We start from the raw sequence: 23,972 nt of genomic DNA, 5'->3' as shown, positions 1-23,972 counted from the left end.
AAGCCTGGGTGCTCCCGGGAGGGCCTGGGGAGCCTCCTGCCTCACTCCCTCACAGGCTGTCAAGGGTTACCTGGCCTCAGTTCTGGTCGCCTGTGGTCAGGAGAAATGCAATGAATGTGTTTTGCTCCTCACACACCATGAAATCATTTCCCCTGCTGGTTCTGCCGGCTGACGCTGTGAGACCCCCCTCAGAGAACTCCGTGGGCAGTAACCCCAGGCCACCCTTGGCTCTCCTTGTTGGGGGGAATGTTGGGGGGGGGAAGCTCACAAGAAGAATCAGGCCTGCCTCTGTGGAGCAGGGCCCTGAAAGGCAGAGATTAACCCTCTGGGAAGTGGAGGGCAGCTGCAAACACCTCAACACTCACAGAAGAACCCGGCAGCCATGCTCTGTTCCCGCCTTTAAATCCTCCAAGCTGAGCACAGACCCCAAACTCCTAAGAAGTGTCCTGGGGCGGGCAAACCAGCCTAGGGGAGGGAAGCTCAATTTTCAGCCCTTTGGGTTTTAATTAGTTCTCCTCTGTCTGGGTGTGGGGGGTGTAGGGGTGGAGATGGGCAGGGAAATCCCCCATTAGAAAAGCTCCAGCAGCTGAGCTCTGACACACAAAATGTTTGGGTTTGTTTTCTGGAAATCTGGGTGGGAATGAAAAAAGGAGATGCTTACAGCAGGAGGGGAAGCATTCAGTGCTCAATGGGAAAGGGAACCCCTGCCCTTCTGGAGGAAGAAAGACCCCTCCCCAAATCGGTGGGAAGACAGACTCCCTCGCCAGCCCAGGAGGCATACACACACACACACACACACACACACACACACACACACACATGACCCCCAGAGGAAGGAAGCCTCCCACCCACCCAAACCGCAAGGGCACACTTGGGCAGTGCCCAGGGGCCTCCAGGAAGTAAACAAGTCTGGGGTGTTTCACACATGCGCCCTGGAGCCAAGCTGGGCGGCCACGGCTGACTCTGGGCAGGGGCTTCCAGATGTGAAATGCTAACAGGCTTTAATGGCTTGAACTGAACAGGAAATATTTTTCCAAAGCCAAAAAATGTAATCTTTTCAGTACAACGTAAAATGCTTTTATGAAAAAGGCACACAGTTGAAATGATAATTCATTGCAGACCATAAAGAAAATGAAATCCCCAAACGAGCCCCCAATTTAAGAATTCACTTTAAGCATATGTTTGCTGTAGTCACCAGAACAACAACAAAGTGGAACCTCTTAAAGCATACTTCTGGGGAAAATACTTGAATCTTTCAGGATCTTTGTCCCAAAGCTCCAGTTCCCAGGGCGGGATGAATGCTGTCCCACTGAGCCACTACCTGTCACCCACTGCCCATCAGCCACAGCCACTACTGGGTCAACACTGCTGTTCAGGCCAGCAAAGCCTAATGCTCTAGGGCATTCCCAGCACTTTTGGGTCCTCGTGATATAAACAGCAATGCCAATTAATGAAAAACCTGAAAGAGGTCAATGCTCTGCACTTAACCATTTATTCAGTATCACTTGAAGAATATTCTTCCAAGTACTACCTCACCACAATGATGAGAAAAGTTCTTTCATTTTAGCAAAGTGAGATTTTTCTCATATGGGACTATTATTATGAGAAACATTAACAGATATTTTAAGTTTTACTAGCCCTGCTCTTGAGAATTTTGACCTCCGTGAAAGCCTCTATCCATCCATCATTTAACTATAAGGCATTATGTCACTGGAAAAGCTGACTGTAATCACTTGATTTTTTTGTAGTCATGTGGGTTGTCATTCTTGAATTAAAGTTAAGAACAACTCTTGCTCATAACATGTGAAAAAAATTTCAGGGACACAAAATTATAAGGTAGTAATCTACTTTTATTTTTCAAAAATGGTTTAAGTGTGGATATTCCTGATACAGAATTTTTTTTTTTGCCTTTCTTTATTTTTCTCACCAGTGTCCTGCTTTTCCCTCACAAATCAATTTTCTTCTGAAAAGAACTTATAAGAAGGAATCTTTATTATAGAAGAAATTGCCAATGGGGATTAAACGACTAATTTGGGACTTAGCAGGAAATATGGAGACTAGTTTGTAACAGAGAGAGGAGGGCACCAAGAGATCCCAAGGCATGTTGCAAGAAGGGACTGTGGAGTTCTGAATGCAGGTGTTCTGCACACCCAAGGCTGTGAGGGCAGCACCTAAGGGAGAAGAGGTTCCCCAGTGCTGCCTCAGGAGCTCAGAATTCAGGACCAGGAATTCATCAGTTTCCCCGATTTCTAGTGAAACGTGTGTTACCACACAGCGCAATCCCAGAGCTGTGTGTCGAACTGTATGCTTTAAATCTCCATAGGCACGGGGCACCTGGGTGGCTCAGGTGGTTGGACATCTGCCTTCAGCTCAGGTCATGATTTCGGGGTCCTGGGATCGAGCCCCGAGTCGGGCTCCCTGCTCGGTAAGGAGTCTGCTTCTCCCTCTCCCTCTGCCCCTCCCACCCCTTTTGGTGTGCCCTCCCCCTCTCTTTCAAATAAATAAATAAAATCATTAAAAAATAAAGATTTTATTTATTTATTTGACAGAGGGAGAGAGAGATCACAATAGGCAGAGAGGCAGGCAGAGAGAGAGGGGGAAGCAGGATCCCTGCTGAGCAGAGCGCCCGATGTGGAGCTCGATCCCACTGAGCCATGAGACCATGACCTGAGCCAAAGGCAGAGGCTTAACCCACTGAGCCACCCAGGTGCCCCAATAAATAAAATCTATTTTAAAAATTCCATATTCACAAACTTCATCTTGGGTCTCCAAAGCTTTCACCACAGGATGCCTTCAAACTGAGAACTACTTTTAACTTAAACGATGATTACATTTAAGCAAAAAATTTTTAAAATACGGGGAGGGGGGTGCTGTTGCATATACAGGTATCCCCGGCTTTCCCAAACTTCACATGACGCTACTTTGCTTTTATGAAAGAGCTCCCTTTTTTCACTAACTGAAGAAATCCAAAGAGGACTTCTGCTTTAATGATCAAAAGTGAAAAGCAAAAATAGTGTTCAGCATCCCTTCTGCAGTGAGCCCTTACAGACACACCACACTGAGCCGTGACCATGGTCCTGACAAGCTCCTTCCCCAGGAACAACATCATGTATCAAGCTAAGCTCCCAGAACTCCACACAGTGTCCGTGTGCCTCTGTCCTTTATCTCGATTTATTTTATGTATCCTTTAGCAAGATGCATCCTAAGGAATCAGAAAAGTCCCAGACAGGTCAGTTGTGGGTCTAGGCATGCTAAACCTTTTGCATATACGTTAATGGTAACTGATTCTTCTCTTTACCCGGTTCCAGCTTACGAGAGGTTTCATGGGAACGCTCCACTTCCAAACAGTCTGGGAAGCCGGTGCTGAGAAAACCCACAGTTGTGCAAATCGTGGCCTGGCATTTACTTTCTATCAAAGAATCCCAGTCCCTCCAGCCAGCACGATGACTCTCCTCGGGCCATTCCAGCCTTTTCCCAGGCATAGCCTGCGGAGCTCCCTAAGATAGACTGTGAATGGGGCTCCCACGGCCAGCACGTTTCAAAAAAGGAGGTCTGCCGTGGCTCTTAGGGGCGCCTGGGTGGCTCCATCAGTTAAGCACCCAACTCTGATTCTGCTTCAGGTCATGATCTCAGAGTTTTGGGATCGAGCCCCGTATCAGGCTCCGCAGTCAAGCAGGGAGCCTGCTTGAGACTGTCTCCCTCTCCCTCTGTCCCACCCCGGCCCCGCACGTTCGCACTCTCTCCCTAAAATAAATAAAATCTTAAAAACAAAGGAAAAAGAAAAACGGAGGTCTGTTGTGGCATCTAGAACTCACTGCTGGGAGTTCCATAGGCCTATCAGCAAATGGAACATTTAGAAATCCTAAAGCAAAAAGAAGAAGGAGGAGGAGGAGGAGGGGGAGGAGGGGGAGGGGGAGGGGGAGGGAAAGAAAGAAATTCTGAAGTAGTGGAATTTGCTTAATCCAGCATTTATTTCCCAGATTTATTGAACCAAGGACCTCTTGTCCCAAAACACTAACCGAGAGATGACAAGCATACCTTAGAGAAGAGTGTTTTGTTGTTGTTGTTGTTGTTGTTGTGATTTTATTTATTTGACAGAGAAAGACACAGCAAGAAAGGGAACACAAGCAAGGGGAGTGGGAGAGGGAGAAGCAGGCTTCCTGCTGAGCAGGGAGCCTGATCCGGGGTTCGATCCCAGGACCCTGGGATCATGATCTGAGCCCAAGGCAGATGCTTAACGACTGAGCCTCCCAGGCACCCAAGAACAGTGTTTCGAAATAGCATCAGGGCAGAAGCAAGCATCACTCTCAGACAGGCAGGAAAGGTGCAAATGCCTGGGGCCAATGGCCCGCCGGGCAAGAGGCCACCCTGTCAGCAGAGTGCCTATCTACAGAAAGGAGCAGAAAACAGAAGGTGAAGCAAACACACACTTGGATATTTTTGTTGGTTTTGAAGAGCATCTGATTGCCAAAATAGTCTTAGCAAAGAATTGAAAAAAAAAAAGTTGGAAGACAAAATGTAGAATCTGTTAGAATTTTTCAAGCAGATGAGCAAAATTGTCAGGGAACGGAGGCACGCTGGGGAAAGGTCTGCAGGTGGTGGCGGGAAGGTTCCGTTCCCCAGTAATTGACAGGGTGCCTGTCGCTGTGTTATCACATATTTAGTACTGGCCCACTTGCAGCTTGTCATTGCCTTGGCTGAGAATAAATCACTTGTCCCAAATCTAAGATAGTAAAATATGCAGATGACTTTATGTACCTCCCCCACAAAGGTTTATGTAATCCTAATTGCTTCTAATATGAAGGTCTCGTAATCTGAGCATTGGTGCATCTTACTTTCAGGCAAAGGATACAAAGATAAAACTATCTTTTCCCCCTGCATCATTCAAAAGGATTTGAGGTGGGAATGAAAAGACTCTTCCTTTTACATATAAAGGAGGACAAATGTGAAGCCCTGTTTGGGGTAGACGGGACGAAACAGCATCTCACATATATGCTTCCTGATGAATGGTAACAAAAGAGGGGCCCTTGCTCCCACAATTGCAGGAAGCTCAGCCTTCCCTCACCCCCGAACCAAGCCGCTCTACGCCATGTGGTCATCAGCATGGTGCCAGATTTGTTTAACCTTTACTGAGAAGGAAGAAGCCTTTTGCACATGCCCAGGAGAACACAGAAAGCCTGACTCTTTGTATCCTGCGTGTAATTGACCAAGAACTTGAAGAAAAGCAAAAATGGTACCCAGCCCCAGTGTCAATAACACCACCATTAACACATGCTGGCTCTAGAGCTGGTGGGGTAATGATGTGGGGAGCCACCATCCAGAGTGGAACTAGAGCCCTAAACCACATAGCACGCGACGAGAGGAAGAAAAATAACTCTTTGCCAACGTAATGCTTTTACCCATTACTCACAGAATAACATTTCTCAGAACTTACCCCAAAATCATGGCTATTAATGGATTTCACAAACCTTCATCCAGAAATCAGATCTCTATATGTTCATCTATTACACTGCAAACGATAATACCTCTGAAGAGGGGGGGAAAAAATCACTTCTATTTGACATGCCCAGCCCCATGCCAAGAAACAAAGGGAGCTGAAAATAGACCAGTGCTTAGTCTCCGGAACCCAGTCCTAGACGAAGTTGTGCACACGTAATAGTACTTACAGTCATCACCCAGAGTACCACGCAAGGAGAATGGATGGAAAAGAATTGGTTTACCTTAAACCTCAAAAGTTACTTACTTAGGAAGAAGGCTGTTACTCTGCAGTAACTGGAAATGTATTGAGATAGCTACTTTTTTATAAGGGCACTGGACTCTTGTGTAAAACTAAAAAGTAGATGAAGAAATACACCTCAAGTAACAATTACTTGCATCAAAGTTAATACCAGCACAGTTTTAAATGGAAGAAATTAAAAAAAAAAAAAAAAGAACATTCTGCCTTCTGTGGATAAAGTTTCTAAAGTACTGGCAAAGTGGGGCACGCTGGCTCAATCGCAAGGACATGCAACTCTTGACCTTGGGATCGTGAGTTCGAGCCCCACATTGGGCATAGAGATACTTAAAGGAATAAAAAATAGAATTTTTTTAAGTGTTAGCAGGGAGAAAAAGTATTAGGAGATTGATGATAAGTTCTCACATTAGAGTGAACCCTTTTACATCTTATATTCGTAGAGTGTTTTTGCAATTTACAAAGAGCTCTTGCAATTTACAAAGAGCTCCCACACAAGTCCTTGCTGGTTTGAAACTTACATCAACCCCTCCAAGTCAACAAAGCGCTCACCCCTATTTTTCAGCTGTGGAGGCAGAAGTTCAAAAACAGAAAATCAGTAGTAGGGCTGGACTCAAACTCAGATCTGAAGATTTCCAGCACAGCCTTTACCAACGCCCCTGCTTACTAATTTATATCATGTCAAGAGCCACACATTATCTACCAGCACCAAATGACAGCTAGTCCTCAGCACAGCACTGCTTAAAATACCTTTTTAAGGCTGAATAATATTACATTATATAATACGTGTATGTGTGTGTGGGTATGCATGTGCGTGTGTGTAAAAATACCATTTTGTTTACCCATTCGCCCGTTGTTGGACACTTGGGCTGTTATCATCTTTTGGTTATTGCAAAGAATGCTGCAATGAACATGGATTTAAAATATTTCTTTCAGTCCCTGCTTTCCCCTCTTTTGGGAACTAGAACTGTTGGATCTTATGGTAATTCTATGCTTAATTGTTTAAGGAAATACCATACTGTTTTCCACGATGGCTGAACCATTTTACATCCCCACCAAAAGTGTGCAAGAGTTCTAATTTCCCCACATTCTCACCAATACTTGTTATTTTCTGGGTTTTGTGGGGGTTTGGGTTGTTTTTGTTTTGTTTTGTTTTTTTCCCTATAACAGCCATTCTAATGGGTGCAAAGTGGTATTTGTTATGGTTTTAATTTGCATTTCCCTAATAATTAGTGATATTTAGCATCTTTTAAAGGGTTGCTGGCATCTGTATGTCTTCTTTGGAGAAAGGTCTATTTGAGTCTTTAGAAAATTATGGTCATACTTTCAACATGTGCTTTGAAAACCTTGTGAGAAGTAAAGGGACATGAATTCACAAGGGGTCAAATGACAAGGCTGATGTGTCCTAAGTGGGCTACCTGCAGAGGATACGTTCACACGACCTGCATCACAGGGCAATGATGCCCACCTCTGCCCCCTGTCCAGCTCAGACGCACTCCAAACAAAGATAGCAGTGGCTGGGAGGTGGCTAAAGTCAAGAGTGTACAGACTGAGTGTGCACTGTCATTTGATAAGTCATTTTAAAGCTTGGAAGGGGGGAGCGCCTGGGTGGCTCAGTCAGTTAGGCGTCTGCCTTTGGCTTGGGTCATGATCTCAGAGTCCCGGGATCGAGCCCTGGGACTCCCTACTCAGTGGGGAGTCTGCTTCTCCTTCTCCCACTCTCCCTGCTCGTGATTGCTCACTCTCTGTCTCTCTCTCTCAATAAATGAAATTTAAATTTAAAAAAAGAACTTCTACCAGTTTAAATAATAATAATAGTAATATAGTAATGCCCTAAAGCTTCTATGATACCCGCTCCTAGGGTCCCTACCCAAGGGTGACACCAGCTTAGATCAAGGTCTTCGTGATACCCCAGGGTCCTAGGAAGAGTTCTAATCAGACCCTGGTCACATTCAATACTAACCCCACAGCCAAGGTTTGCAAAATTTTCTTCTATAAGGCTATGTTAAAATGTGCAACATAAAACATCATGGCCATCATTTAGGGTGCCAGACATTATTACACTGGCGAAAAAAGCAGAAACAGTCTCTACACTTATAGGACTTAGAGGCTGGTCAGGGAGACACAAAAACAGTTGAACACCCCCATGGTATGGCAGGAGAAGGGAAGGGGAGAGAGGAGACAGGATGACTAAGGAAGTCTGATGTGGAGGCAACCATTCAGCAGAGGGCCGAAGAATAAAATGTCAGCCCTGTGCAGAGCAGGGGCAAGGGCCCCCCAGACATACAGGAGGAAGAAAGGAGCGGAGGGACTTCAAGAGCTACAGGTCAGCCAGTGTGGCTGCAGCATGGCTGGCCTAGGGAAGAAGGGCAGGAATCATGGGAAGCAGGTGGGTAGAAGCCAAAGTTACAGGACCCTGGCCTTGTTCCTGACTTCAAGGTTCAAGGACAATGCAAGAGAAGGCTGCTGAAAGGTCCCCGACAGGGCGTGATAGCTGGAAGGCATGTTTACTGCTTCTTCCAGAACACAGCGCAGCAGGAAACCAAAGAGACGATACAGGTTAAGGCAGCCAACGACAATGGCTTGGATCAGTGATGGCAGTGGAGTTGACAAGAAAGAGATGGCAGGCATGAGCCAGATGTGCGGTAGACATGCCAGAACTGACTGCTACTTAGACGTGTGGGGTGAGGGGCCAAGGTGACCTTCTACTCTAACCCTCCCCTCCACATAAGTCAATGAAATTCTACGGGGAGCTTTCAACTTGTGACAGATTTATAAACTAACATTGGAAGCAGTCTCAGTCTGCTAAGATCCTAGTTCTTTCCGAAGGGGAAAATCGATGAACCTGCCAACAGAAAGAATAAGATGTACATTATTCTAAAATATTAAGAATTTTCCTTAAGGTATTATGAAATGAGCCCATCTTGAAAGATAGATGAAGCAGCCATAAAAGGAGCTCCCCAATACTGAGCCACACAGGTCATGATGTTTGAGCACAAGCACTGGGGTCATTCAGACCTGATTTCAAAAACCTCTGAACATGGGCAACACTCTCAGATCCCCTCCCTCTTTGGGAGATTTGTGCTATCACTCAAAAAACTTTATTGTCTCTCAAAAAAAAAAAAAAAAAATCTCTGAACATATGATGAAATAAACAGCCACAACAGGGGCAGCACAAATCCGACCCACAGAGACTATAGATGTTGAAATTATCCAGTATAGAAGATAAGGAGAGTAAATACGGCTAAAGAAATTTAAATTTAAATTTAGGATATGTAAAGAGCCAAAATTATTGTTTGAGCAGTAAGATTCTAGGGGAAAAGAAAGTAGATCTAGATATGAACGTCTTAAGTAGCCGATGAACTGGAAAATATGTCTGGAGAAATTACCCAGAATGCAGCCCAGAAAGACACTGATGTCAGACATGATAGGCAGGTTAAGAAAGAAGGTAAATAGGATAACCACGTCCAGTAACAATCTTTTTTCTTTTTTAAAAGATTTTATTTATGTGACAGATAGAGATCACAAGTAGGAGGAGAGGCAGACGGCGGGGGGGGAGGGACAGGCTCCCTGCCAAGCAGAAAGCCCAATGTGGGGCTCGATCCCAGGACCCTGGGATCATGACCTGAGCCAAAGGCAGAGGCTTTAACCCACTGAGCCACCCAGGCGCCCCTGGTCCAGTAACAATCTTAACTGAGGTTCTAGAAAGAGAAAATAGGATGAACAAGAGTCAGGATTTGAAGAAATGATTGAAATTTTTCCATAATTGATGAAAAATACCTATCCTCAGATATTAGAATCCCAACCAATCCCCAAAGCAGGAAAAAGAGAAATCCTCACCTAGACACACTGTGGTCAATCTGCAAAACAAAAAACACAAAAATAGGACCATAAAAGCAGCCAGAAGACAAAGAGCCTCCAAGGCCAAGTAGACTGACAGCGGCCTTCTCCACCACAACTATGGCAGCCAGAGGACAATAGAAGAACATTTTTAAAGGACTTTTGTCCTCTCCCTAGCAAAAGTAACTTCCAAGAACATGGGCTAATAAAGACATGTTTAGAAAAGCAAACTCTGTGGGAGTTTGCTACCAGAAAATCCTCACTAAAGTTATTTCTAAAGGATATACATCAGGAGAAAGGAAAATAACTTCAAGAGAAAGTTAATCAAGAAGGCATGAGAGACAGCCCCTGGCTGGCTCGGTAGGTTGAGCGTCTGCCTTCGGCTCAGGTCATGATCTTACTGTCCTGAGATCAAGCCTCTGTGGGGCTCCCTGCTCATCAGGAAGTCTGCTTCTCCGTCTCCCTCTGCCCCCTCCCCGCAACCCCCCACCTCATGCTTGCTCTCTTTCTCTCTCTCAAATAAATAAAATCTTAAAGCGGGGCGGGGGGGGGAGGAACGGGAGCAAAGAAAATAATAAACACATGATAAAATCCAAGCCTGTGCAGACCATACGAAACAAAACATCTAACTGGAGGAAATTAAAAATCATCATAGAACAAGTTGCTATGTAACAACAGCACAAAAACTGGGAAGGGGATCTGTGGAATGAAAGTACTATAAGGCTTTTTAGATGCCTCCAGAGAAGGTTTAAAATTCATTAATTTCAGAATTAGAATTAACATGCATATTAAAATTTCTAAGTTAGCCCCCCAAAGAATAGAAACATAGGTATCCTCTTTCAAAGTAGGAGAGAAAAAAAAATAGAATTAAGGCAAGGATTGGTTGGGGTGGGGGATCTCAATATAAAAGGCATAAAAACAAGATGATTTGTTTACATTCACATTTTATTGTTATGATTAACAACAGATATTCCTCAACAAGTAACTAGACGATCCTTTAGCAGGAGGACATATTTTATTACCCCAAATATTTCTAAGTATTTTAGTATTTCTATTCAGTGTTCATGTAGTACGGGAAAACACAAAGCCATACCTTTCTTTCTGGATAGCTTAAAATACTTTTTTCCCCAAGATGTTCTAAGAGCCCAAATGTAGGCAATACACTCACCTTACAGAAATCACTTGTTGAAAAAAAAAAAAAAAAGGTCAAAACGAACACCAACTATAATTCACTGTTTGGGCATTATACCACTCTACCTGCTACATACACTGGGTAAAAATAATTCACGAAGTTGGGGCACCTGAGTGGCTCAGTTGGCTAAGTGTCTGCCTTTGGCTCAGGTTGTGATCCCAGGGTCCTGGCATGGAGCCCCACATAGGGCTCCCAGCTCAAGAGGGAGTGTTCTCCTCCCTCTCCTTCTCTCCAACCCCCCTGCTGCTTGTGTGATCTCTCTCTCCCTCTCTCTAGAACATAAATAAAATCTTTAAAAATAATAATAATAATAGTCCATGAAGTAGCAGTCTAAGAGAAGAGATCTGGACAGGGACAGTACCACAAGAAGAAGGTTTATGCAATGGGGAAGTCTCCATAACATCGACTTCTCAAGCTCTTACCACTGAGTGAAATATTCAGGGACTCTGATTAGGGTTTATTTCAGCAAAATGCAACGAAGACATGAACACAGCTTTCTCCCTCTCTTAATGGAATTCAAGAGTAGTGGTTAGAAACTTGGTTTCCAGGAAAAACACATTTATCTTAATTTCTACAAGTCTAGGAAACCGAGCAGTCTAGAAGAGATTTTGGGCCTTGGGAGCCCCCAAAACATGCAGGGGTGGGAGCTCCCCCTCGGCCCTCCCTTTGGTCCCCCAGCCCTCTCCTCAGCTGGGTCCCAGTGGTCCTGTAGCTGCCCTGGTTTGGAGGAGCAAAGAAGCACAGGGAAAGGTTTCTATGGCTGGACAGACAATAGGTACTGGGTTAAGTAGGAAATGGGGCCACAGCCCGGGCCTGGGGAATGCAAAGGGTCTGATGGGAGAGAGCTCCCAGGGGGCCAGAGTCAGGTGGGAACAGCATGCCTGGATGTCAACAGACATGCCTTTGGGGTCACACACGCTATGTGTCCCACCCTCCGACCCAAGCTTGCTGATCGCAGGCCTTGGGGAAGAAAACCCACAACAGAAGGTGAGCTAAAAGGCATGGAATTTCCAAGCCAAAGCTGTTACATCCTAATGAGCCTTATTCAAAGGCCCCAACCCTCCGCTGCTACTGACAGTCTTAACTGCCACCCCCCCAAATCCCCCTCACCCCCCTGCAACCCAGCAACCCTGACTTTAAAAGTCACAGGACACCGGGGGCATCTGACCAACAAATATGCCTGAATTTTGTCCTGACTTATCTTTCTGTATCACACGACACAGCAGAAAACATGGTCGTTTTCTACAGTCCTCTGTTTGGAATTTCCCAATGCTGAGCTACAAATAAGAATGTCATCAGAGAGGCCAGGAGCCAACTGCCATCAGGAGCCCAGTGAAGGCCAGTCAGCAGGTCAGCAGACTAGGGTTTCAAAGGTCAGAAAGACAACACCTCAGTGCCCACTGCCCTCCCACCATCCAGCCTGAGTCTTGGCCCCTCGATCACTCACTCCATCCTGCCAGACATGGCAGGAGGTCAGAACACCAGCCATTTCTGGTCTGGCTTCATGCAATGGAGATCACCACTGATCAAGGACATAATACAGCCCTTGTTTAGAATTGGAGGCGAGCGAGAACCATCTCTAGCATGGAGAGCATTCTAGGGCAGGGAATCACAGCCAAGGGGTAGGGAGGTAACATGAAATGCCCAAGCCTGTAGGAGGGCCTGCTCAGGACCGGATCTCCCAGGACAAGAAGGACCCTGGAAAGATATTCCAAGGGGTGCACAGACCTCAGTACTGTTCAGGGGCCCCTCTGCCCCAGGGATGGCAGGCCAGCCTGTATCATCACCCCATATCCTGATACTCCCAATCTGCAGAAAATTTCCCAGTAATCCTACAACCACACAACCCACAAAAGCTTTCACCAGCTCCTAGGGGAAATGATTTCTCCATTCAAAGCCCAGGTAGCTCTTGCTATGTGCCAGGTAAGGGCAAGGTACTCAAGAAGAAAGATCACTGGAGGTCCTACCCTCAGTCTGGTTGGGTGGGAAGTAACTGACCAACCTCACAGCCAAAAGGATTTTTAGAGACCATCCCACCCAGCCTTTCCCTTCCTCCCTGATGAAGGGACAGAGACTCGCCAAGGGTCATCAATGCTCTTTGTGACAATGACACGAGTCCCAGTGGCCAGCCCAGCCCACTGCTCCCAGTGACACCCTGCTTCCAGAAACTCACTTGGCCACATGCGTCTATGGGAAGGCTTCTATACCTTGAACTAGAGAAGATCCAAAACATCTGATTGATATTTGATTTTTTTTTTTTAAGTTTTATGATCATAAGAAGTCCTCCCTGAGGAGGGAGGCCTCTTCGGGACTGGCTCATGGAGTGCTTCCTTCCAGAGCCTACACTCTTTTGGGGTGGGGTGGGGGGCGGTGGCAGTGTCACCATAACAACAGGCTCCTTTCTGTGGGGACTCAGACCACTACCACCCCGGCCATGTGACTCCCAACCCTGCCACTTCCTAGCAAGTGACCTTAGGGTAAGTTACTTCTCCCTTGCCCTGACCCACTTCCAAACAGACCCCACTCTGCACCCGCCTCAGCCTCTCTCGGTACCAGGCCCTGCCAAGGGCTTCTTTGCTTCCTGGTCTCTCCTCCTCTGGGTGTAGGTCTCATAATCTCAGAACTCCATCCTCTCTGAGCCCTCGGGCTGTGCCCTCACTCCTCTCCTCCTCCCACATCCCAGGGCACACCTCAGCAGGCCTTCCGGGGTCCCCAACAGGGCTCACGGCAGGCACTACTGGCCTTTCTAGATTCTTCCCACACACCGGCGTTAGTGTTTCTGACTAACTCTTCAGTTATCTCCAACGAAAGCCATGTTCTGGAACATTCTGAAATCACTGTGTCTAGATTGCTTCATGTTTGCCCCCTCCAAAAGTTGGTTCCTTCCCTGGCATCACCACTCTCCCTGTTCCCCTGACACAAGCTTCGGAGTCAACCCATCTTTTACAGTCTTCCTTGCTCGCTAGCTTTCCTATAAAGCTCGGCTTGATAACTAGTGCAAATTGTCCAACACCAAACTTTTCTTAACCGGAACACTAAGCTGACTTTCTAAATGGAGATCATCAAACCAGCAAGTCTCACAAATGCTTCAATTTGGGTATAAACAGAAGGGATGAGGGCAAACCAAACGGCCCTCTCAGAAGGGACCCCAAATTTTACTCTGGGCCCAGCCCTCGGCTGTGATGAGCACAGGGTCTTATGGAACCCTTCCGAGGTAGATCAAGTCCTTATCTCACCGAGGAGGGAAATTCAAGGTGAAGGATGAGGGGAGTACAGAACTAGAACACGTGTGACTTTCCTTCTCTTCTCCAGGATGCTCTAAGCTAAAATGACAGCAGCAGAAGGGCTGCTGGAACCTAAGAAGGTCTTCAGCATCAGAGAAATAAAAAACACATACAAACTCTGAGAGAGAGAAAGAGAAAGAGAGAGAGTATGTGTGTGCATGTGTATGTGTATGTGTGTGTGTGTGTGTGTGTGTGTGTATGTCTCCCTGGGGCATGTCTTGAATTACTGGGGGTAGCTCCAGAGCCCCACTAGATAGTGCCCCCCAACTGGACACCCCAATATTGAGAAAATTTATCTAGATATAGAACATGACTCCCACAGAAATGTCACCTGCCCTTTCCCTATATGTTAGGGCTAAAGTAGTGACCGAGACACAGCCTTGTCTGAAAGCGTGTCTTAGTTTAATGCTTTCTTGTGAAAGGAAAATGGACTCCGACATAGACACAATTTGTTCAAGCCCTTTTTGGAAACGGGCTATCAAAGTTCAGGCATTGGTTCGGCTAACGTAAAAAGTCCAACCCATTAAGCTCTAACACACATGGAAATGATTAACGTGGAACCGCCATGGGTCCTCTGGTCCATCAGCAACCATGAAAGCCAGAGCCAACGCTGAAAGAAATACAGAAAAACCCTGAAACCAGTTAGGCCAACTATACTTTTCCAGAAGGTGAAGTTACCATGACTTTTCCCATGAAACACAGAAAGACTGGGTAGGATAAGCACAACATCAAGGCCATAGCTGGGAGAACTCTTGGACCCATGGGACCACTCAGAGGAGGAGGGGAAGGGAGAAGGTATGGATTGAGCAACTCTGTGCCCACCAAGTGTTGAGGGTAAGGGAGATAGCTCTGAACAGTAAGTCCCTAAGTGGCCAAATCCTCTCCATCTAGCAGAGGTGTTGGATGAGATCAGAACAGCCAGTCAGTCACTTGTGTTTCTTGACTCAGTTCTCAAGCAAACCGGCAGCACCACTCCCACAACTATGGCGACCAACTTTCCAAAAAGAACGAGGGAGTTGGTGGGGGGGGATTAAAAAAATGAAACAGTATCCTCTCCCTCTCTAAAAACAGAGAGAAACCATGTCTCAATCTCTAGACCAATGAAAACTTTCCCAATGAATGGAAAATTCATACAATTGGCTAGTGGCCCCTTTCTCTTAACTCACTGGAAATCTGGGGAAAACAACTCAAAGTCACAGCTTTTAAAGGCAGGCCATAAAAATCAGTTATCTGTCGCTGTTGGCTTCCAATAAAAGGCAGAGGAGCTTCCATAAGATTGATTTTTTTTTTTTTTTTCCTTACACAAATGTGTGGCGGGAGAAAGCGCCCAGTCTGGGGTTGGAGTGCACTTGGGGGCAGGGCTGGTCAACCGTGGCTGTGCGCCTCCTGGCTGGCCTGATGTGCAGGGGACCAGAGGTCAAGAGGTACTGGCCCCGGGGGGCCCTTCCAGCCGCCTGTCCCCGAAGGAGGAAGAAGATGCAGGGTTGCCAAGGAGGCATTTCCACAGCACTTAGTACCCAGCATCCAGTACCAGGACGCCAGCTCCCTTGCAAACACTCCTTTGGCGGAACTGGCAGCCACCCCGCTAGGGATTTGTTCCACGTGCTTTCAAAGTCAGAAGTGGCACTGTTTTTGCCTGATTCTCCGGAGACAAAACGGGCAGGGCCCCTCCCGGGGCTAGCGAGAGGAGGGGGTTGGGGGAAAGGAAGGGGCGCGCCCTCAAATCCAGAGTCTCCAGCTGGCCTGCTGGGCTGGGGGCCGGGTGTCCTTCGCCCAAGGTGCCTGGGGGCACAACAGGCTGTCCCAGAGGCCCGGAAGGGGGTGGCGCGGGGGCAGAAGTGCCCGCTGTAACCCGAGCTTTGTACTGATTTCTCCCCCACCGAGCGGTTCCCATTTCACAGACAGGGCCACCAAGGCTATGGGAAGGCGGGAAGCTCGCCAAGCCCGGGTCAGCGGTCAGGACGCCGGGTGTCCCCGGAGACGCGCTGGAGAGCCGTGGCCGTGGCCGTGACCCTTCCAGGACTGCCCCTCCTGGGGGTGAGCGCCGCAGCCCCCCGCAGCCGACGTCCGGGGTCTCCGCGTCCTCCTCGTTCCCCGGCGGCGACAGGTGCGCGGCCTGTGGCGCCCTGGCGCCGACTCCGGGGAAAGTTTCCTGGCCGCCGCGCGCTGTTTACGGTCTCGTTTTGCAGCGCTGGGGCCCCGAGCTCTCGGGCCAGCCCAGCCATTGAAACCCGACACGCGGGGAGGGGCCATCGCGGCGGCCAGCGGGGAGGCGAGCGGGCTCGGGGCCCGGCCGGCCGCGGCTCCCCTTACCTGCAGCTCTGCGAGCGGCCTCTGCCTCCATGCTCGGCTCCCGCGGCGCTGTGTCCCTCCCCGGGGGCTGCCCCATTTCCCCTCTCCGCCTCCGCCCCTCCCCGCTCCAGGGCTGCCCCCGCCCCCCCCCTCCCCCGGGGCTGCCCTGGCTCCTGGCTCCTGGCTCCTGGCTCCCTAACCCCGAGCTGGCCCTGCCCCCGGTCCCCACCCCCTGCCTGGGGCCTTCGCAGCCAGCCAGCGACCTTGACTCCCCAGTTTGCAAAGCCAGTCCTAAACCTCCGAGGAGTTTCTTAATTCTTTGGACGAGAAAACTATTAGCACCGCACCCCATAGCCAGTGGCCCTCTTCGGAGCTCCTTCTCAGTTCCTTCTGCTATTTCTGTTTCCAGGAACAAGAATCATTTGCGTTATCCCTTTTAGAAAATGTACACAGTTTGAAAATAACAGAAAGACCATGAGTGGCACACTTCGGGCAGAAGAGCCAATAACCTGTTCTGTCCCTTTCCAGATTTTTTCTGATGACTGTAACGTGCCTGGTTTTGCTGATAACTAATACTTTCATCGATTAAATGTTCAGGCTTGTGAGCAACTTGAGCTAGCGTGATTCAATGACAGCCAGCTGTTTCTCCAGTATTTCAAAGTGTTTTTTACAGGAAAGGTATGGAGTAGGGCTGCTTTTGAAAATGCTGATGGCCTTGGAACCCAAGGTCTGTGGTCAGTCAACTAGTGCTTGTTCTCCTGTTGGCAGCTCTGAAATTGGCCCTTGTGGACAGCCACCCAAGCTGCATCCTGGGTCCTTATGGACTCAAGGGTCTAGCCTTCATCTGCCTCCCTATCCCTCCACCCCACAACCAGCTGCTCAGAGAATTCCCCCCAACTGCTCCCCACTGTGCGCCCCCAACTTCAGACCAATGGACTTGCCATAGCCCAGGGTATCTTCATGCATGGGATGAAAAATGGCCCCAGTTCCACTTCCACTGCTCGTTGTAGCAGTGTGCAGTTTAATAGAGACTAAAGCTGGGGACCCTCCTTAGATCCAGCCTGAGTCACTTCCTGAAGTCTGAGATTTCATTTTTCTACAGCAATAAAATGCAGAGCTCCTGGGCAATAACTTTAACTTCTCCAATCACCTGTTCTCATTAAACACAGGTTTATTAGGCTCCTACTATGTGCCCTATCCTGTTCCAGATTCTAGTGATTCAGCAGTGAACAAAATTAATAAAACCTTGCCTTTGGAGGCTAATTTCTAGTGGGTAAAAGTGAGCAGGAGATAGAACATAATAGTATGGTAAATAAGGGCTAGAGGGAAAAAATAATATAACAAAGAAAGGGAAGCAAAAACATGAAGGGAGGGAGATAAGTATGTGGGAAGAGGAAATGGCGAAGGTGGCAACAAGTGCAAAGGCCCTGAGGTTAGGGTTAGGAACAAGTCTCATTTTGGGAGCCATGCACCTTTGTTGAACCCCTCATATTTGTGGGTGTTACTTAAGCTATTGACACACACAGCTAAAGGCTTATTAATCTCTTCTCTAAAGTATACTTCTTCAAGGCCTTGTACATTTTTTTAAGTTTTTGCATTGTTTTTTTTCAATTACTCAGAGTTCCAGGGCTGAAGAGTGAGGTTCTTTTCTCATAGAGTCCAAGAATGAATCTCGAGGACAATGGAGAGTGAGTAAAGCCACAGAGTTTTATTGAAAAAGGATCCAGAAAAAGCTCTCACGAGAGAGAGGGCTCCCAATAGGGTGGCCAGTGGGGACCTCCACGGACAGTCTCTTATTTAGAAGTAACAAGGGAGCCTGTGGCCTTATCATTCTTGTGATGTCTTGGTTTCAGTAAGGCCTGGTGAAAACATCTTTAATGCCTTACTTCTTCTTTGGAGTCTGGTTATTGTTTGTTGGACACCATATGACTGCCATTAAAAAAAAAAACCACCACCGCCACCAAAAACAAACCCACCCTCTACCCTCCTACTCCCCCACCCTCCCATCCCTCACCCCACTCTGCTCCCCAGGGCAGGGTGGTCTGGTTTGTTCCCTTGTCTCTGATGTCCTTATACCTCAGCATTTCTGGGATTTCCTTGAGCCTGATCCATAGCCCCCTACCTATCCCTGCCTAACTAGCTTGGCCTGTCCCTTACTCAGTTACCTGAATACACGTTCCTTCAGAAAAAAAATTTTTTTTTAGATGGAAAAGTTCCCTGTTTCTCATTAAACACCTGTTCCCGAAGTTGGTATTTAGTCAAATACTCCCTCTTTTCCGTAATAGTTTCCGGGTTTTCTGTCTCACTTGGGTAGGCTAAAACTACCCCAAAATTAGAAAACAAATTCTTCTACATTTGCTTCCAATATTTTTATTGTTTTGGTCTTTAGATCTGATCCCACACCATCAAATGGGCCATTCTTTGCCCCATTACTATAAATTACTTCCTAAATCATATATTAAATTCCTATATACATTATAGCTCTTCTTTTTTTTTTAAGATTTTATTTATTTATTTGACAGATAGAGATCAAAAGTAGGCAGAGAGGCAGGCAGAGAGAGAGAGAGAGAGGAGAAAGCAGGCTCCCTGCTGAGCAGAGAGCCCGACGTGGGGCTCAATCCCAGGACCCTGAGACCATAACCCGAGCCAGAGGCAGAGGCTAAACCCACTGAGGCACCCAAGCGCACCCCATTATGGCTCTTTTTTTATTGACCATCTTTCCTATTTCTACTACAATACCACACCATCTTAATGACCACAGCTTTATCATGTGTTTGGACATCCAGGAGGACAAGCCCTTCTTAATCAAATATTCAAACAAGGTAGTTCAGGATACTGAGAGTTGGCATAGATTACTTCTTACCTTGAACATTAATCTGCATAGCATTCATATCTTTAAAGTTTTGAGTGTTCCAATCAAAGAACAGAAGCACACCTAGGTTTATTTGGGTGTTTTTGGGGGGCAGGGGATGGCTGAAGCCCCATTCTTACAGACGGACCTCAGACATTTCTTTTTTTTTTTTTTAAGATTTTATTTATTTATGTGACAGAGAGAGAGAAATCACAAGCAAGCAGAGAGGCCGGCAGAGAGAGAGAGGGGGAAGCAGGCTCCCCGCTGAGTAGAGAGCTCAATCCAGGGACCCTGAGATCATGACCTGAGCAGAAGGCCAGAGGCTTAACCCACTGAGCCACCCCAGCGCCCCCGGATCTCAGACATTTCTTATTCTGGGTTTATTCCTATACATTTCTGATACTTGTTGGCCATTATGAATGGGCTTTTTCTTTTTTCTGGTTATACTTGCTAATTGGGTATTGAGGGTACATAAGAAAACTATTGGCTTGAATATATGCCTGTCGTATCCTGCCACTCTTTTGAGGTCTAATAGTTTTTAAAGTCAATTATCATAGATTTTCTAAGTAGCCCCTCAGATTGTCTATAAATTAAGTTGTTGGGTGTCTAAACCTTCCTCAAACCTCAGTGACTCAGCATTCACTACTGACACTAAAATTGCCCTTAATCCTAACCAAGAACAGAGAAAAATATTATTTATATACATACACCAGAAAATAGGGGCCCCATAAAGTCCTAGAGCATGTTTTCAGTATGGCTCTGTCTAATATCCGGGAGGTAGTCTTGTCTCCCTCATTTATCTACGTGGGAATTTCTTCAGTGTTAAGAACACAACTATTCTGGGGTGGCTCAGTCAGTTAAGTCTCTGCCTTTGGCTCTGGTCATGATCCCAGGGTCCTGGGATCAAGCCCCACACCGGGCTCCCTGCTCAGCAGGGTGTCTGCCTGTCCCTCTTCCTCTGCCTCTTCCCCTTCTCTATCTCTCCAATAAATAAAAATCTTTACATTAAAACACACACACACACACACACACACAAACACACACACACACACACAACTCTTCTAGCCATTCCCAAGGTATTTGTGAAATTTGAAAGAAAAATTCAGTATTTAAACAAAAGGGCTAGCAAGCTACTAGATTTTGTTTAATAAGTAAACAAATTCCTCTTGTAGCTGTTGTTACTTTTTGGCCAAGGAGCCGTAGTCCTGAACAAAGGAGAAAGAAAAAGCCAGATCAAGGCTTTTAGCAAAATGGGAGGAAAGATATATAAGACAGAAGAAAAATATAGACAAACCTTTCTCCTATAAAATTCAGGGGAAATAGTACTTTGTGATGTATCAGAGCAAATTGCTTGAAATTTTAAAACACGAATCTTCTATTAATTCACAATTCTTCAGTGACATTATACAGACTAGTATCTTTCTATACCAGCTTCCCATGGAATATGGAACATAATCCCAACATTGTCATATGGTTTCTAACATATCAATTCTGATTGTTTTAAAACAGTTTCAAATGGTTATTTCTGAATACTGTAAGTCTAAAGCTTTCCTTTTTTAAACACTTTTTTAATATTTTATTTATTTATTTAACAGACAGAGATCACAAGTAGGCAGAGAGGCAGGCAGAGAGAGAAGGAAGCAGGTTTCCCCATGCAGCAGAGAGTCTGACGTGGGGCTCAATCCCAGGACCCTGGGATCATGACCCGAGCCAAAGGCAAAGGCTTTAACCCACTGAGCCACCCAGGCACCCCTAAAGTTTTCCTTTTTTAAGAAAAGTTTTTTTTTTTTTTTTAAATTTGAGAGAGAACACAAGCAGGGAGAGTGGCAGAGAGAAGGAGAAACAGACTCCCCGCTGAGCCGGGAGCCCAATGCGGGGCTCCATCCCAGTACCCCAGAATCATGACCTGGACCAAAGGCACTTAAACAACTGAGCCACCCAGGCACCCCTAAAATTTTCTACTTTTAAATCAGTAAATGTCGTGAGCATTTGAAAGCTATTCTTTTTTAAAAAGATTTTATTTATTTACTTGACACGGAGAGAGAGCACACAAGTAGGCAGGGCAGCAGGCAGAGAGAGAGGAGGAAGCAGGCATCCCAGTGAGCAGGGAGCCAGATGCGGGACTCGATTCCAGGACACTGGGATCATGACCTGAGCCGAAGGCAGTTACTTAACCAACTGAGCCACCCAGGCGCCCTTGAAAGTTGTTCTTTAGTGGGAAAGTTAAAAGCATGAACACGTGGTGTCAGAAACCTGCAAAAAGGTGAAGTACAGCTTTAGGTCCTTCCTCACATGGGTGTTGGAGCCAAATCTCACCTAGGAAACCAGCAATAGCACGAGGAAAAAATATGTTGCTAATTCCTTCAGTGAGCAATTCCACAGTAGTAAAAACCATAAATATTATAATTTTGAACACAAAACTGTTTGCAACATTCATTCAGAATGCTCTTCCAATTTAACGTGGTTAGGAATTAGTTGGACAGTTAGGTAGTGAGGGAGTCAGAACCACGGTCCCCAATAAGAAAATACGGAGCCAGGACAGCTAAGATACAACGGCCCGGCCGTCCTGTTTTGCAGCTCAGACGGGACCGCACTGACATTCTGCTTTGCAGCCTTTGCAGAAATGACTTCTGCAAAATGTCCCAAAATAAAACAATGAACCACAAAGCGTTTGTCAATATCGGGGGCAAGGGGCAGTGAAGACCTAAGCCTCCAGATGTCAGCCAAAAAAGAAAAAAAGACCATCAGCACATGGACATTAACCTAATAGGTAGACAGATACATGACCAAAGCCCTGATTGGCAGGACACAGCACACCCTGATTGCTTAAGAAAGTTCTGCAAAAGGGCTCATAAAAACCCCCAACTTAGAAAGGGGGGGCAACCCATTTGGGTACCCCCTCCCTCTCCAGGAGCTTTATACTTTTGCTCAATAAACTTTGCTTTGCTGTCCACCACTCTTCGTTTGGTCTACCTCTTCTTTCTTCAAAGCAGCATCACCAAGAACCATGGGCGCTAAGGGAACACAAAATCCTGGAACACCAGCCCAATCTAACACAAAAGGGAAAGCCAAAAAAAAAAAAAAAAAAAAAAAAAGCAGAGGCGGTTGTGTGGAATATGGAATATTCTGAATCGCTCAAACCTCACTTTGTTTTTAACTAAATCTAGTACTCCTTTAACTGCAAATTTGTTCGTGTATCCCATAAGGTCACTTTATCATCAACCATATCCCTTCCCTACAGAAGAAACATAGTATCCTAGCGCGCAGGGTCTGGCAAATGACTGTCCACAGCCCCAGCCCAGCCCTCCGTCTATTTTTTGTACAGCCTGTGAGCTAAAAATAGTTTTTACATTTGTAAATAGTTAAAAAAAAAAATCAAAAGAGGAATAATGGTTTGTGACACATGGGCATTGTATGTACTCAAAATTCATAGTTGTTGGAACAACCACGCCCCCTCGTTTGCATGTTATCTGCGCTGCTTTGAAAGCTACAAGTTGGAGTGGAACGGTTGCAACAGAGACCCGGTGGCCCAGGGTCTTTACAGAGACTGTGTTTTGGCCCATTTTGAGCTATTAAGCTGGAAAAGCAAAGGAATTGGGTGAGGGAGTCCCAAAGGCTATCTTGGAAGAGTGACATTTTTCAAGATTCAGTCAAGGCTTTGACAAGAGACAGTTTGGGTGTGAGTTTATATATATATACATATCTATATGTATATATATTTTTTTTCTTTTTTTTGAGTTTTGTATTTTATTGTAGACATTAATAGCTGAGCTGGAAGCAGAGATGTGAAGTAGGTATGGAAGAAGATGTGAAGTAGGAGAGACCTATTACTATTATTATTATTTAATTGCAAGTGCATCTTGATGATTGATTTATTCTCCCCACCTCCCAAGAGGAATTTGACCAGGTTGATTAAATTTCATTTATGTCAAGTGTACAAAATGTGTTGTAAGAGCTGTTCATGGTCAGAGACAAATAAACAAACCCTTTTAATCCTTTTTCTTGCTTAAGCAGGAAGTCACAACCTGCCAATGAGAAATTTAAAACAAATCCCACAAAGTTGTATGTTTGGTTCAAAACTCGAAATATTTAGGTCTTGGGATATCACAGTCTTGGCAGCCAGCATCTGTCGTCCCTGGTGAGAACATATGTGTCCTGTTGCTTGCTTTTCAGTTCACTGGGAGAGGGTCGCACCTTGCCCTCTTAATCCCAGAGTCAAACACAATTACAAATATTTTCCTCTCGGGAAACTAACTCATAAGGAAGATCACTGTGCTTGTTTGTTAAATAAAACATCTCTCTTTAGTTGCCTTATTCGTTCTCAGGCTTACTGTGTTTCATGGGCCTAAAGATTGTGTTTGACATCAACAATTGTTAGAGACCATTTGTTTTTACAATGGAAAAAGAAATGAAAGTGCAGATGTCAGACTTCAAAATCCATACTTCTCTGAATTGTTTTCATTTTAGAGAATGAGAATGTGTGGAGTTTTTTGTCTTTTTTTTTTTCTGGGTGGGGATGGATGCAATCAGAGACAGGTCACTGCTGCTACGTAAAAATATTTTACATCTCTCCCTTTCTTTTTTATTAATTGCAAAGTGAAAGGAAAGTTTAGAACATAAGAAAAAATAAGTGAATTATGGGAACGTGAAACTTCCAGGACACATTCCAGTTTAAGTTAAAATAAGAAAGGTTTACATCAAACCCTGAAAAAAATAAAGATAAAAATTGCGATGTCATTATCAGAAAAGTAGCATCGATAACAACTGGCAGTCTTAAAAACA

The 23,972-nt window shown here is 45.8% G+C and overlaps 1 protein-coding gene across 1 annotated transcript in view; it reads right to left on the bottom strand.

The window, feature by feature from the left end:
• FAM169B (family with sequence similarity 169 member B) overlaps positions 1-16,435 on the bottom strand; it is an 83,559-nt gene extending 67,124 nt beyond the window's left edge. The window contains exon 1 of the mRNA XM_032836040.1: positions 16,361-16,435. Within this exon, the coding sequence (XP_032691931.1) occupies positions 16,361-16,391 (31 nt within the window). The 5' untranslated portion in view covers positions 16,392-16,435. The remainder of the gene's footprint in view (positions 1-16,360) is intronic.
• Positions 16,436-23,972: the final 7,537 nt, after the last annotated feature.

The sequence above is a fragment of the Lontra canadensis genome, unplaced genomic scaffold, assembly GCF_010015895.1.
Source record: "Lontra canadensis isolate GAN:19392208 unplaced genomic scaffold, GSC_riverotter_1.0 scaffold89, whole genome shotgun sequence".
NCBI lineage: Eukaryota > Metazoa > Chordata > Mammalia > Carnivora > Mustelidae > Lontra > Lontra canadensis.
The sequence above is the reverse complement of the archived record's forward strand: the minus strand, read 5'-3'. Positions and strand labels throughout refer to the sequence as shown.